Source organism: Pseudorasbora parva, chromosome 17 (genome assembly GCF_024679245.1).
Source record: "Pseudorasbora parva isolate DD20220531a chromosome 17, ASM2467924v1, whole genome shotgun sequence".
NCBI classification, from domain to species: domain Eukaryota; kingdom Metazoa; phylum Chordata; class Actinopteri; order Cypriniformes; family Gobionidae; genus Pseudorasbora; species Pseudorasbora parva.
Genome location: NC_090188.1, coordinates 41,240,661 through 41,253,530, shown reverse-complemented (window position 1 = coordinate 41,253,530; position 12,870 = coordinate 41,240,661). Strand labels below are relative to the sequence as shown.

The following is a 12,870-nucleotide window of genomic DNA, read 5'->3' as shown; positions in this document are numbered from 1 at the left end:
TTTCATTTACAAGAAGCGATTAGTAAATAATTAACTAATGATTTATGAAACATGACTATGCGTTCATAAATGATTGAGTGATATGTTAATTCAGTTATAAGTCATTTACAATTAATTAGTTAATGATAAACTAATAATTTACAAAAGATGACTATGCGTTTCATAAATGTTAATAAATTGTTACTTTTTTGTGTTTTGTAGATTCAGTTATAAATTATTAGATAAATAATTATAAGTTGTTAGATAATTATAAACTAATCATTTACAAATCATGATTATATGTTCATAAATGATTAAGTATTATGCTAATAATTTACAAATCTGTCATAAGTTATCTTTAAAAAAAAATAGCATATCATAAAATAATCAATCAGATCCTTAGTAAAGGGTTATTAACTGGCTAGTTAATATATTATTAATCACTGAAATGTCAGCGTGCCATTATCTCAATACATTGTTAATCATGAACATGATGATCAAACCCTTAGTAAATGATGAGTATATAATTTATTGAGAGCATAACACTTGATAATCATTTATGAATATTTTGTAAATGATTAGTTATTCATTAACTAACCACTTATAAATGGCTTACAACTGAACATTTTTATAAAGTGTTACGCAAATATTTATAATTGTAGTATTTTGAAGAATGTCATTTTTACAGGACTTTCTCTCTTTTAACAGAGTACAAGCGTGTGTCCGATGCCTCAATAGTAGCAGAGAACTACCGCTGCTGGCCGTCCTATCAGCACGACGGATGCCTGCTGTCAGTCTTCAGCGTCCATGAAGCTATCGACGTGTGTGAGAGCCACGCCCAGTGCCGGGCCTTCGTCTTGACCAATCAGAGCACGTGGACAGGTAAAGTGTCGCACTGTTTAAATATCTTAGTACTTAGTACATTTCATACTAACTATCCAACGCATTTTGCAATAGGAAATATTTTCTGTTAGCCTGACAAGCCTGACCCACATCAAGGTGTTTGGTCTGGAAACTCACCATTGACAGCTCAATCTGAGGGGCGGATAAACGGTTGTCTTTCAAACTCCCTCTGCACGCGATAGGATAGCGCTACACCAACCAGAGCAACGACGGTGAAGGGAAGCTCGCTGACTGATTAAACATTCGCCGTATCTGGTCGGCTAAACTCTGAACACATCTTCCCTTCTTAAGAATGACTTCAGTGCCGTTCTTTGTTCTTTTCTCAGAGAAAAGCTTAACTCCAAGTCTTCCAGAGTCGCGGTCAAAGCTGATTCGAAAGACCGCCGTTCGCCAGTTTCTGTGTTTACTAGAAGCACGCAAGCGCAACTCTGGCGTCATTATGTTAAGCCCCGCCCACCAACTCTATACACGATGTGATTGGCCCGTCAAGAGTTTGGCGTTTACAGCTCAGAAGGGTATTGTATAGTTGCTAGACGACACTCGCGGGTAGATTAGATTTGCTGCCGCTAGGGCAAGTCTAGATTTCTAGGCTAATTTTCTGTGAATGTGCAAAAGTTCTGCTATAACTAGAAATAGAAGAATAACAAAAAGCAGTAAATGGTAAAAATATTTTTGTAGTGGTAATCGGCTTGATTTATGGCGGAAATCAAGCGTATAGCATCAGTTCTGACAGGGCACATTAGTCAAACTCGCATCAGCTGACTGTCAGCTAATCATGTCTATCTGTAGGAATACGACGTCTATCAAAGCATGCATATATATATATATTTGTATAGCAAATTACCCTCCTTCATCCCCAGCTCCTCCTCTCTAGTGTTAATTTTGTCACCTATTTTTAATTTAGTCTTAGTCTTATGCCAAATTTCTTTGTTAGTTTAGTCATATTTACTCATTAACATATCTCTTTTTGTTAGTCAAGTTTTCATTGAATAAAAGTATTGTCATTTTAGTCTACTTTAAGTCAAAATAACCCAGTATATATTATATATCTTAACATTTTAGTCGTTTTTTTTAAATAACACATTTTTGATAACCATTTCAGTCAAATGGTATTTCACACATCTCAAGTATTGGTTAAATGTCATAATTACCTGACAAAATACACTTGTTGAATGATTTTTTTTTTAAATGCAACTTTGTTAAACGTGTCTGGTTTGCTGATTTAAGAGACACATTCACAAATGATGAACTTGTTCTGAAGAGTATCTTATTTTGAACCAACACAATTTAAAAGCTGGGCCCCAACATACTCCGACTGACAAGTTACAAAGATTATATGTTACATATAAGTTATAACCTGCATAATGACACCATAGCTAACTGGTTGATTTACAGCGTAGATGCCGAAAATCAACATTAGCTTATGAGACGTTAATTTAAGTTACCTTACCTGAATGTGTGTGTGGTTAGCTTTTAGATGTTGCTTGAAGTTGGTGGTGTTTTTCCCCAATATTTGTTTGTCCGTGGTGCTTCCTGTCAGTTAAAATGACACATTTTGACTTTAATTACATTGTACGCAAAATGCGACCAAATATCGAGCCTCTTCCTTCTACCTAGCTTGTCGCTCGTGTTAGCTACTGTCTATGGGTGTGTTCTTGCTCCATGTCGTTACGTGTTGCAGCCTCAGGAGGGTTAAGGAGACCTGTACTTGAGCAACAGCGCAAACTCATTCACAATATTTTGAAGGCATAACAGCTGAATATTCTATCTCATAATGAAAAAGTAAAGATGATTGTAGACAAAAAGGAAGAGAGATTTTATCTTATTTTTTATAAAGATAATTTATCTTATTCTCGTCGTTTTTCATCAACATAATGCATGTCAATTTAGTCTTAGTCATTGTTTTTGGACATTGGTGCTGTCTCATCATTGAGAAATCGTCTTAGTCATGAAAAAAGGGTCATTGACTAACATATTTAGTCTCATCTTGTCTAACAAAATGAACACTACTCCTCTCGTCCAATCAAGATTTGGTATTTTGATTCCCCTGAATCAGACTGAATTCCTAAATTATTTTGTACATTTATTATCAACATTAATGCTATCTGCAATACATCATGTTGGTTCTTTTCTGTTTACCCTAAGGTAAACTGAAAATTGTTTTTCTCAAATTATTACTGCTGCTTCTTGCCCAGGACAGAACCACACCGCCAATCCAACCTATATGCTAATCATCTTTAATGCAAGTGCACCTGAAATAAATAATACTTCCGGACTGGAACCAACTTAAAGGGTTACTTCAGCGATAAGCATATGGCTTTGTATCAGTAGAAACCCAGGAGTATATTCTAATGATTGTGACCAAACCCCCCCCCCCCCCCCCCCCATATCCCCCTGAGACGAGAGATTTATGCAGTTTATTTCTGGAAAAATTCCTCCTATGATGCAAATTGACTGTATTTGCATCATAGGAGGAATGTTTGGCCAAAGGCTAAAGACTACAGCCAGCAGAGGGAGCTATTTCCGCATGTTTTGAATCCGCGAATGGGGGATGGAGATCACACTCACAGCTCAGCTCGCAGCTACAGGCACTCATTTAAACAGAGCTATGCTGAGCAATGTAAGTCTTTTAACTTCTCAAATTAATTTCTATGAAAATTAAGCTTGCCAAGGCATGAACTGAAACGCACCAGACTGAACTCGCGTTGTGAATGAATGGCGCGAGTGTAGTCCCGATTACCTCAGCTCTCATCACGAGAGCTCATCAGCTCATTTATCTCACTCCTGCTCCTCAGTGCTGTGATACTCACGCGGTGACTCACTCATTATATTGAACAGACACGTTCAGTTTTTAATTGTAGTGTCTTCTCCAACTCAGTCACAGTAATCCAGTAGCGGTGGCTTTGGGAATGGCCCCACAGGACAGCGAAGCATTCTGGGAATTGTAGTAATACAGATTCATCTTCCCAGCACTGAAGTACCCCTTTAACCACTCGAGCTCTGCAGCACATTTTGCATTTTTAGGACAATTAGGACTATCTGAATTTAAAAGAGCGCCCTACCCACATGCGTTGAAGTAAATTGATAAAAATGGTCTCATTTTACAGAAAAAACTGCATATATTATATCGTATCTATTCACAATCTTATGATAAACATAGATAAAAAATAAATATTTTGATTTATTTTTAATTAATTTGTTATTTAAAAATCTATATTTTTGTATCATTTTGGGATCCAAGCTTTTTGGAAGTTTCTGTTGATTCTATAAATTGGCACTAAACAGGGGGAAAAAGAATTTTCGTGATATCTCCTTGCAAATAAAAGTTATTGAGATTTATCTGACCAAAATGTCTAACAACTCCTACTCATCCGCATTGACATAAACTGGCCGCTAGGAAATCGAAAAGAAGGCTCCACCTCTTCAACTTTGTAAAGGGAGATCTCGGGCTCTGATTGGTCTAGAATCATGATCCACATGTCTATAAAGAGCTGAGATTCTCAGCTTTTCTGTAGCATGATGCAATATGTGATGACATCATCAAAAATTGTGGCTAACATCGACAATCAAAACTAGCAGTGTCATTTGGCCATACTTGCTCACAGACATGTAAAAATAGTCTCATTTTGAAGCAAACAACCTAAGGAACAAGCTGATATAGGGTTTGAGGCTAGTAGCTTTACAACGAGTTTGTGATCCGAACAGAAATATGACTTGTGTGTTTGCTTGTTCAAAGGAGTCTTTTCCATCTTTGTGATTCTTTTCATAATAAATGTACTGTAAATTATTGGATCGGTGAAAGTAACTGCTCAACGATATTCCTGAGGCCGATAGCTTTCATTTGATATATGACTTGTCTATTATAGGTGTGTTTGTGTGATAAAAATATGAAATTTTATATTATTTGCATGATTTTCTCAAGGGGTGGTCGTTGCGGGGGGGTCGAATTCAGACCGTATTATTTTCTTCTATGTAATATAAATGCAGAAGTTATTGGGTTATTAAGAAAGCTGAGGTTCTAATCTTTCAAATTATATCATATATGTCTAGTTTTGTGGTGCGCGAGTTATAGATTTTTAAAAAAGATTATGATGATGCAATTTTGGACCCACCGGTGGGTCCAAGAGGGGGTGCAGAGCTGAAGTGGTTAAATGAAAAAGTGGATGGACACTAAAGGGCCTTTGATGCTGAGTGTGATTAAAGGGCAGGAATATATGTCACAATCCTGAAATTTTGAATATTCCAATCTAACATGATTTCTGACCTGTAAGGTTGCCAGAATAATAATCATACACCTTGTGTTAATAGTCCAGAGGAGAACTGGCACCCCGACTGAGTCTGGTTTCTCCCAAGGTTTATTTTTCTCCATCATGCGCTGATGGAGTTTTGGTTCCTTGCCACTGTCGCCTTTGGCTTGGCTTGCTCAGTTGGGGACATTCAATTTCAATTAAAGTTATTCAACTAATTATACAAATAAAATGTATGAATTAGGTTTTATTTAATTCTATAAACTATAATACTGATCTGCCAACATTGTCGCTATATGATAAATTAAAATAAGCTGATAACATCACTGTTTTCTCCAGAACGACTGTACAGCCAAATCTAATTTTGTTGCAATATTATCCTGTTTGACACTGTGAAGCTGCTTTGAAACAATCGTGATTGTAAAAGCGCGATATAAATAAAGTTGATTGATTGATTGATATGTCGCAATGAATCTTGATTCGAAACATTAAATCCCTCAGGAGCAATTCACACCATGCGTGACCAATCACAGCACACCGAAGCAAGATTTTTTCCCCGACCAGTGTATAGATATTTTCCCCCATTGCCGACTCGATGAAACAAATCGTCCAATTAGATTTGAGCTTACCCGAGCACAAAAGTGTGAGAGTGGTGGTAATGTTTGGAAAACCTGTGTAAACAGAAAAAAAAGTATTCCGAGGAGAGTGTCTGAGCACAGATTTATTCTTACATGTTCTTTACAGATTATCATTTCTATACATTTTCCTAATCATTATACGATCTGTAAGAGCTTGAAACAGTACCAGAGCACCATTTTCTTCCGTGTGCGTCTGTTATGTGAGTCAGAGAGCTCATTCGTTCTAGAGCTGTCAATCATATCATGTTATCATGACATTGTGTTCATTTAAGTTCCACACGGTTCCGCACATAAAAAACAACTGAAAGAAACATTTCTACACATGAAACATGAAGCCAAATAAATATATGATAACAATGATACATATGTTCTGTATGTTTTTCATGCAGCTCTGTGATATTTTCTAACCATAAAGAAGGAGAAATGCTATACGTAATGTGAGTAATGCTATGAATAATGTTCAGTTTATTGTAAAACTACAAATAATGCCTTTAGTAAATGATGAATGTCCTCCTGATGTGCGTTTTAAATGCCGTGACCATTGACTCCTCACACTCGCTCTCTTCACCACATGCAACAGCCGCCTGTAGACTAGCCCTGTTCTTGAGATCTGTTCTTATAGTGGAACATTTTATGGCGGAATAAAACAGCACAAATGGGACAATAGCTGACATAGACAAGAAATATAGAGCTATAAAATCAACATGGATGACACAGCTCAGATCATTTTGTCTTGGATGAGAGATGAGAAATGTTCGAGTTCATATTGAAATCATTGACTTTTGATGGAGAATGTGAGACATGTTCGAGATTGCTTGTGAAACCTTAGAGTTTCATTTTAGATTACTGCTTAATTTTGTCATCAAAAACATCTGAGGAAGTTTTCCATTTAAACTCATTACTGTCTAAAAGAGATCAGATATTTAAGGTGCTGGTTTTAAGATGTGTTGTGCTCGATCAGCTCACACATGGACAATGTTAAATACAGCTGTAAACCGGGTCTAAAGCACTTTGAGCTTGTCCACTTTCGACCACTTCAGAGGTAGTGGAAAACTCTTTCGACCGGATTGCTTTTGTCATGTATGCACTCATGTGGTCGAATGTGTTCAAACAGCCACAAAAGACCCCCTGCTCTCTTCCTACTGACCTAATGAGTAAACATTATGGGATGTGATCTAGCCAGACAGGATTTAATCTTTGTCGGCTGAAGACCCAAGTTCGGTTTAAAGATGAAAATCATACCAAGTTCAATGTTCTCTCCCCATTCCTGATATCTAACACACACTCAGAGGTTCCAGCTGGTCTTGTCCGGTCCGGTCCGGTGTTTTTTTCTATCGTCTCTGGACGCGTTCATATGCAGGGTTGCCATGTTTTCACATCAAAACCCACCCTATTGCAAAACTAGGCCAAAACAAACCTGATCGTTTTCCAGGGGAGGTAAAATTCCCAGGGCTAAATATCACATTAATGGGGTCACTTCAACCCGCTGACATGAAAAACATCCTGCGGCAACCATGTTAAAGTAGCCCAGGACTTGACAACAATTCATATGTAAATTGTGTGAGTTTATTGTGTCCGTTAGATTGAAAGATCTGAGAAAGGCCATACATTTATCCGCCCATAGCCCCTCCTCTCGAAAAAGTTAGGACAAAAGTGGATGAAAGTGGACAAAAGAGTCAGATTGAAACACCAGGTGTAAACGGGAATGTGTTTATCTACTTGAGATCCGATGGAGCAAAACACATCTTAATACCCGGTGTAAACAGGGCCGAAGAGTTTTCATTTGTCAAAATGGACAGTATTTTGGCTGAAATACATCCAACACTGTAGCGCAGGGATGTAGAAAGCACAGCTCGCACAGAAGACGCTTTCAACCCAAGACTCTTTCTGTTGGTCAGCGCAGAAAATCTGTGTAGTTAACCTGTTGTGAAACCTGAGTGGGCAGATCTTTTGTCATCATGTGAAATTCCCAATCATGATGATTACTATTGAAATGACCGAATTTCACTCACAAAAATGTTCTGAACAATGTTAAATGTGACCGCACATTTAGACTTGATGGTGTAGATCCACAACTCTCACATTTCACTACCTCCTACTTCCTGTTTCTCACATCCTATTCATCCTGTCTTCCGTCTGCTGTTTTGTAGCAGGAAATGGCCATTCTCTCACACAGCCTGTTTTGATCTCTGCAGGTCATCAGCTTGTGCTCTTTAAAACCGGAGCGTCCAGCGTGAGCGCGGCTCCAGGGAAACTCTCGTACGTACGGCTGGGAGCAGCCGAGAGCTGAGATGAGAGAGAAGCATCGTCGGTATCTTCTGATCGGCTCCCTCTGAAGACGCTCGTGTGCTGTCTTCCCCCTCAGGATTCGGGTAGGACAGTCAACAGAGAAAGCACCTTTCAGGAAGTCGGAGACTCGTTCAGGTGGAGGTCCGCTGTGTGCAATACTGCCTCTCTGAACCTGGGATCGGACTGTGAATGTGTTTTTGTATCTGGCAGAGATGCAGAGGCTTGTCCCAACAACATATGTCAGTATTTCTTTCACTCTTTCTTTTTGTCCATCTGTCATTGTTTCTCTTTCTGTCTTTGCCCACAGGGAATCCTCCTTTATTTGCTCTGAAATCCAGCACTTTTTCTTCCATGTGAATCAGGGTCTATTTGTTGAGCTTTTAAAAGCATTTGCTTTGATTATTGAAATCTTTTCAAATATTTGCTCATGTAAAACAAGTTCTTCTGACAATTGATGTCCAAATGTTCACCGAGACCAGCCCAAACAAGTAATGTATTGGTTTAACGACTGAAAAGGCCTCTTTTAAATTATGAAATCAATTTTTTTTTTATCAAGATTGACACAAATAGATCACCAACAAATCTGGAAAGCTCTATTACAATAAAAAAAGTGTCATTTTCTTTTCTTTGTGCTTGTCATGTTCTGTTTTGCCTTTTTGATATATTATTGTGAATGGCAGAATGTAATGACCCTTTTGAGAGGTTAAATGTGGTACGCGATTGTTAGATGGTGGTTAGTCAGCCAATACGCTTGTGGTGTGATAAAGTTTCCCAAGGAAATGGCAATCTATTACTTGACAAGTGAAGAAGTTCAAGAGGTTTCTGCTTTCAGTGAAAGCACTGAGATGTACATGTTTTCCTATGAGTCTTATGGTTGTATTGTAAATGAGAGTGATATTTTTATATGGAAAAATAAAGTCATGTGACTTTAAAAATGTGTCTTAGTGATTTTTGTGTGTGATAACATATTCAGGGTCAGAGAGGATCATAAACATTTGTTTCTCACATTATAAATGGTTCACATGGGGGGACAATATCAAAGCAATGGTATCATGCGGTTTTAAGTGTTTAGGCAAGGCAAGCCAAGTTAATTTATATAGCACATTTCATACACAATGGCAATTCAAAGTGCTTTACATATAAATGAAATAAAATAGTGATAACATATGCATAATAAATAAGAATACCATGTGTAAGAATTTAAATAAAAACAAGGATAATTAAAGTAGTTGTGAAGAGAATTTAAAAAAATTAAATAAAATGATGATAAATAGATCCCTATCTGCCTGATTCTAAATTCAGGACCCCTATCTGAGATGGAAGAGATGGAGCAGGTTTGCAATGTCTCCTGGACCTTACAAGTCGGTCTAAGACCTGTAGGGGACGTTACCTTGGCCCCCAGGGCCTCTCCTTTCTTGAGTCCGCTTCTTTACACTCAAGCACGAAGCGAAGCACACTGTTCCAATATCTTCCAGTCAAATAGCCCTAACCAAAAATAATAATCAACAGATGCATACGAAATAGAAATATACAATTGTAAAGAGAATTAAAAATAACACATGTAGTCCGGTATTAAACATATCTGCAGTATTTGTATATTTATGCTACCATTCAAAAAAAAATTAAAGTCGGTAATATTGACAATAAAGTCAATAAATCTTTTTTTTATTTTTATAAATGCTGTTCATTCAGACATCTACATCAAATAATTCTGAAAACAAGTTTCCACAAAAGTATTAAGCATCAAAATGGTTTTCAACATGAATCAGAAACGATAATATTGAGTATCAAATCATCATATATGAATGATTTCTGGAGGATAAGGAAAACTAGAGTAATGATGTTGACAATTTAGCTTTGATCACAGGAATACATTACATTTAAATATATTCACATAGAAAACAGCCATTTTAAATTGATATTTCACAATATTACTGTTTTTACTGCATTTTTATCAGATAAATACAGCCCTTGTGAGCAGAAGAGACATTAAACATCTATATGATTCCACTTTTACTTTTAAATTAAGTAGTTAACTTAAGTTCGGGAGTGGGGCCATGCTTCAACCAATCACCCGACTTCTCAAAACCTACTTATATCAGGCCACCCCTCTACAACACTGTTTGTCTCATTCTGTTTAACCCTCCCTCTCATCCATTAAACCATCTTTATTATTCCCTGTTCTCTTCTCTTCCAGGTTGTATCAAGGGGTCCTATAATCGCTCTACTAATTAAACTGGGATGATGCCCTCACTCTGAGTCTCCTTTCCACCAACACCAGACACCCAGATCAGCCTGACTACCACCCCTTTCTCCCTTCGTCTTCATCCTCTCTCTATTCATCCCTAACGTCTTCATTACCTAATTCTCCAACATTCATGGTTGTGGCGTGGTCGTTGTTCATGAATTTTATTTTATTTTTCAGACTGCAAAGGCATAGACCTGTATTATATACTCTTATTAAGTGTACTTTATTAGGTACACCTGTTCAACTGCTCATTAACACAAATATGTAATCAGCCAATCATGTGCGTCTATTCTGTGACAGTTGAGCTAGAAAAAGAAAGATGGCATCTAAAATTTGTAGTTGGTAAGTTTGTGTGTAAATTGACATTTTTGACCAACGTTTTCCACTTCTGGTGTAATTTCGAGAAATCACTACCGTACTAATTAAATATTCAGCTAGTTACTACCATAGCTAGCACTATTTTGCTGTAGATCATTAAACCGCTACACTGCCTCAGAAGTCAGTCTGAAAAAGAAGTGAGGCAACAAGCCACTGCCTAGACTAGACAACGATCTGCTAAAGTTCAAACGGAGCATCAGAACGGTCAAGAATCGTGATTTAGTGACCTTTGAATGTGGCATGCTTGTTAGTGCCAGACGGGTAGGTCTGAGTATTTCAGAAACGGCTAATCTACTGGGATTTACACACACAACCATCTGTAGGGTTTACGGAGAATAGACCGAAAAAGAGAAAATATCCAGTGAGCATCAGTTCTCTGGGCAAAAATGCTTTGATGATGCCAGAGGTCATGGAGAATGGACAGACTGGTTCTGCTCATAGAAAGGCAACAGTAAGCATTCGTTACACACAGAAGACACACAGGAGACACTGCTGTCACTGCTGAGTACAGGAAACCGAGGCTACAATTCTCACAGGCTCACCAAAACTGGACAATAGAACATTTGAAAAACTGTCGATTTGATTTCGGCTGCAACAGTCAGATTGTCGGGTCAGAATTTGCCGTAAACAACATGAAAGCATGGATCCATCCTGCCTTAAATCAATGTTTCAGGCACAGTCACCAGTTCTCAATCCAATAGAGCAGATTAATAGAGCAGATTTAGGATGTGCTGTAATGGGAGATTCGAGATTGTGCAGCCGACAAATCTGTGTGATGCCATCATGACAATATGGACCAAAATCTCTGAGGAATGCTTCCAGCACTGTGCTGGATATATGCCTTGAAGAATTAAGGCTGTGAAGGCAAAAGGGGGTCCGGTACTAGCAAGGTGTACCTAAGAAAGTGGCCGGTGACTGTATGTATTTTAAGACAAACTGTGATTGGTCACTTTGAATGTCTGTCAGATAGTCTCTTCCTGTCTAAGTGGGCAGTTCTAACAAGAATAAGTAGACTAGAAATCATGCTAAAAGTCAAAAGTCTGGTTACAGGACACTGGCCCTCAGCACAGACAGTCGAGAGGAACAGAAACATTTAAGAACGTCAGCCTAGCATTCCCGTCGGTCCTCATCACCAGGGTCTGCAGGTACAGCATTAGGTCAGCTCATCTCCTGACACACAGCTGCTCTCCATATGCCACCATACAAATCCGTTTTCCACAGGGACTCGTTTCTACATCATGACTGATGGAGGAAGATGGAACCACAAAGACTTGAAAACCCAGACAGGATCAGATCTTTAGAGAGGGGTGTGTGGAGAATCAACGCTCGAGTGAGTGTTAATGTGTATGTGTCAGACTGAGAGATAAGGAGAGAAAGCGAGACACAAAGAATGAGAGAGCGAGGGACGCATCTGTCTTCTATTGGCCTGAGGGATTATGGCTTTTCCTGAGGCACGGCTCCAGGCTGTGAGAGACGGAGCGAAAGAAGGACTGAGAAATGAAGAAAGGGTGAGAGGGATTGTGGGTTAGCAGCAGCGCCACTAATGAGAGACAGACCCAGTGTTAAAAAGTCACCTCAGTGCTGTGACGTGCAGCTTTTCTAAAAAAAGAAGAAAACATCCACCTTTCTGCATTTTGGTCGTTAGTTCAACATGTTTGAGTGTTTCGTTTTGGAACAACATGAGAAAATGACAAGTTTCATTTATGAAGTAACTCCTCATGTCGCAGTGCTGCTATCCTTCATTACATCATGCCAACTACACTGACTCATTAGAGTGGAAGGAATTTCAACCAATATAAAGTAGCAATGGAAGAAATTCACTGTGTGGAGCGAATGCCAGCTGGCAGATTAGCAAAATAGTCAGGGTAGACACCATATTGAATTGTATGAGGATGAAAATAAAGCTGACTTACAGTTTTTGCATTACATAAAGATCCTAGATAATGTGTAATTTTTCAGACTTTCAAAGAAGATTTTTTTTGCAAAGATGTTTTATTAGCTGAACAACTGGCATGTTGGTAGGCTAAACAATACAATATTGAACACACATAGGGATGAAACGATTACCGGTTTCAAGATAAACCACGATCAAATGTCCTGACGGTTAGTAATATTAAAATAAGTTTAAAATTTAATTATCATTAAAACCGCCAGGGATTATCACGATTTTGAAAACTCGCGGTAAATC

General features: G+C 38.2%; 1 protein-coding gene across 1 annotated transcript in view; it reads left to right on the top strand.

The window, feature by feature from the left end:
* pkdcca (protein kinase domain containing, cytoplasmic a) overlaps nucleotides 1–8,960 on the top strand; it is a 54,985-nt gene extending 46,025 nt beyond the window's left edge. Inside the window, exons 6-7 of the mRNA XM_067421872.1 lie at nucleotides 688–861; nucleotides 7,963–8,960. Of these exons, the coding sequence (XP_067277973.1) occupies nucleotides 688–861; nucleotides 7,963–8,057 (269 nt within the window). The 3' untranslated portion in view covers nucleotides 8,058–8,960. The remainder of the gene's footprint in view (nucleotides 1–687; nucleotides 862–7,962) is intronic.
* Nucleotides 8,961–12,870: the final 3,910 nt, after the last annotated feature.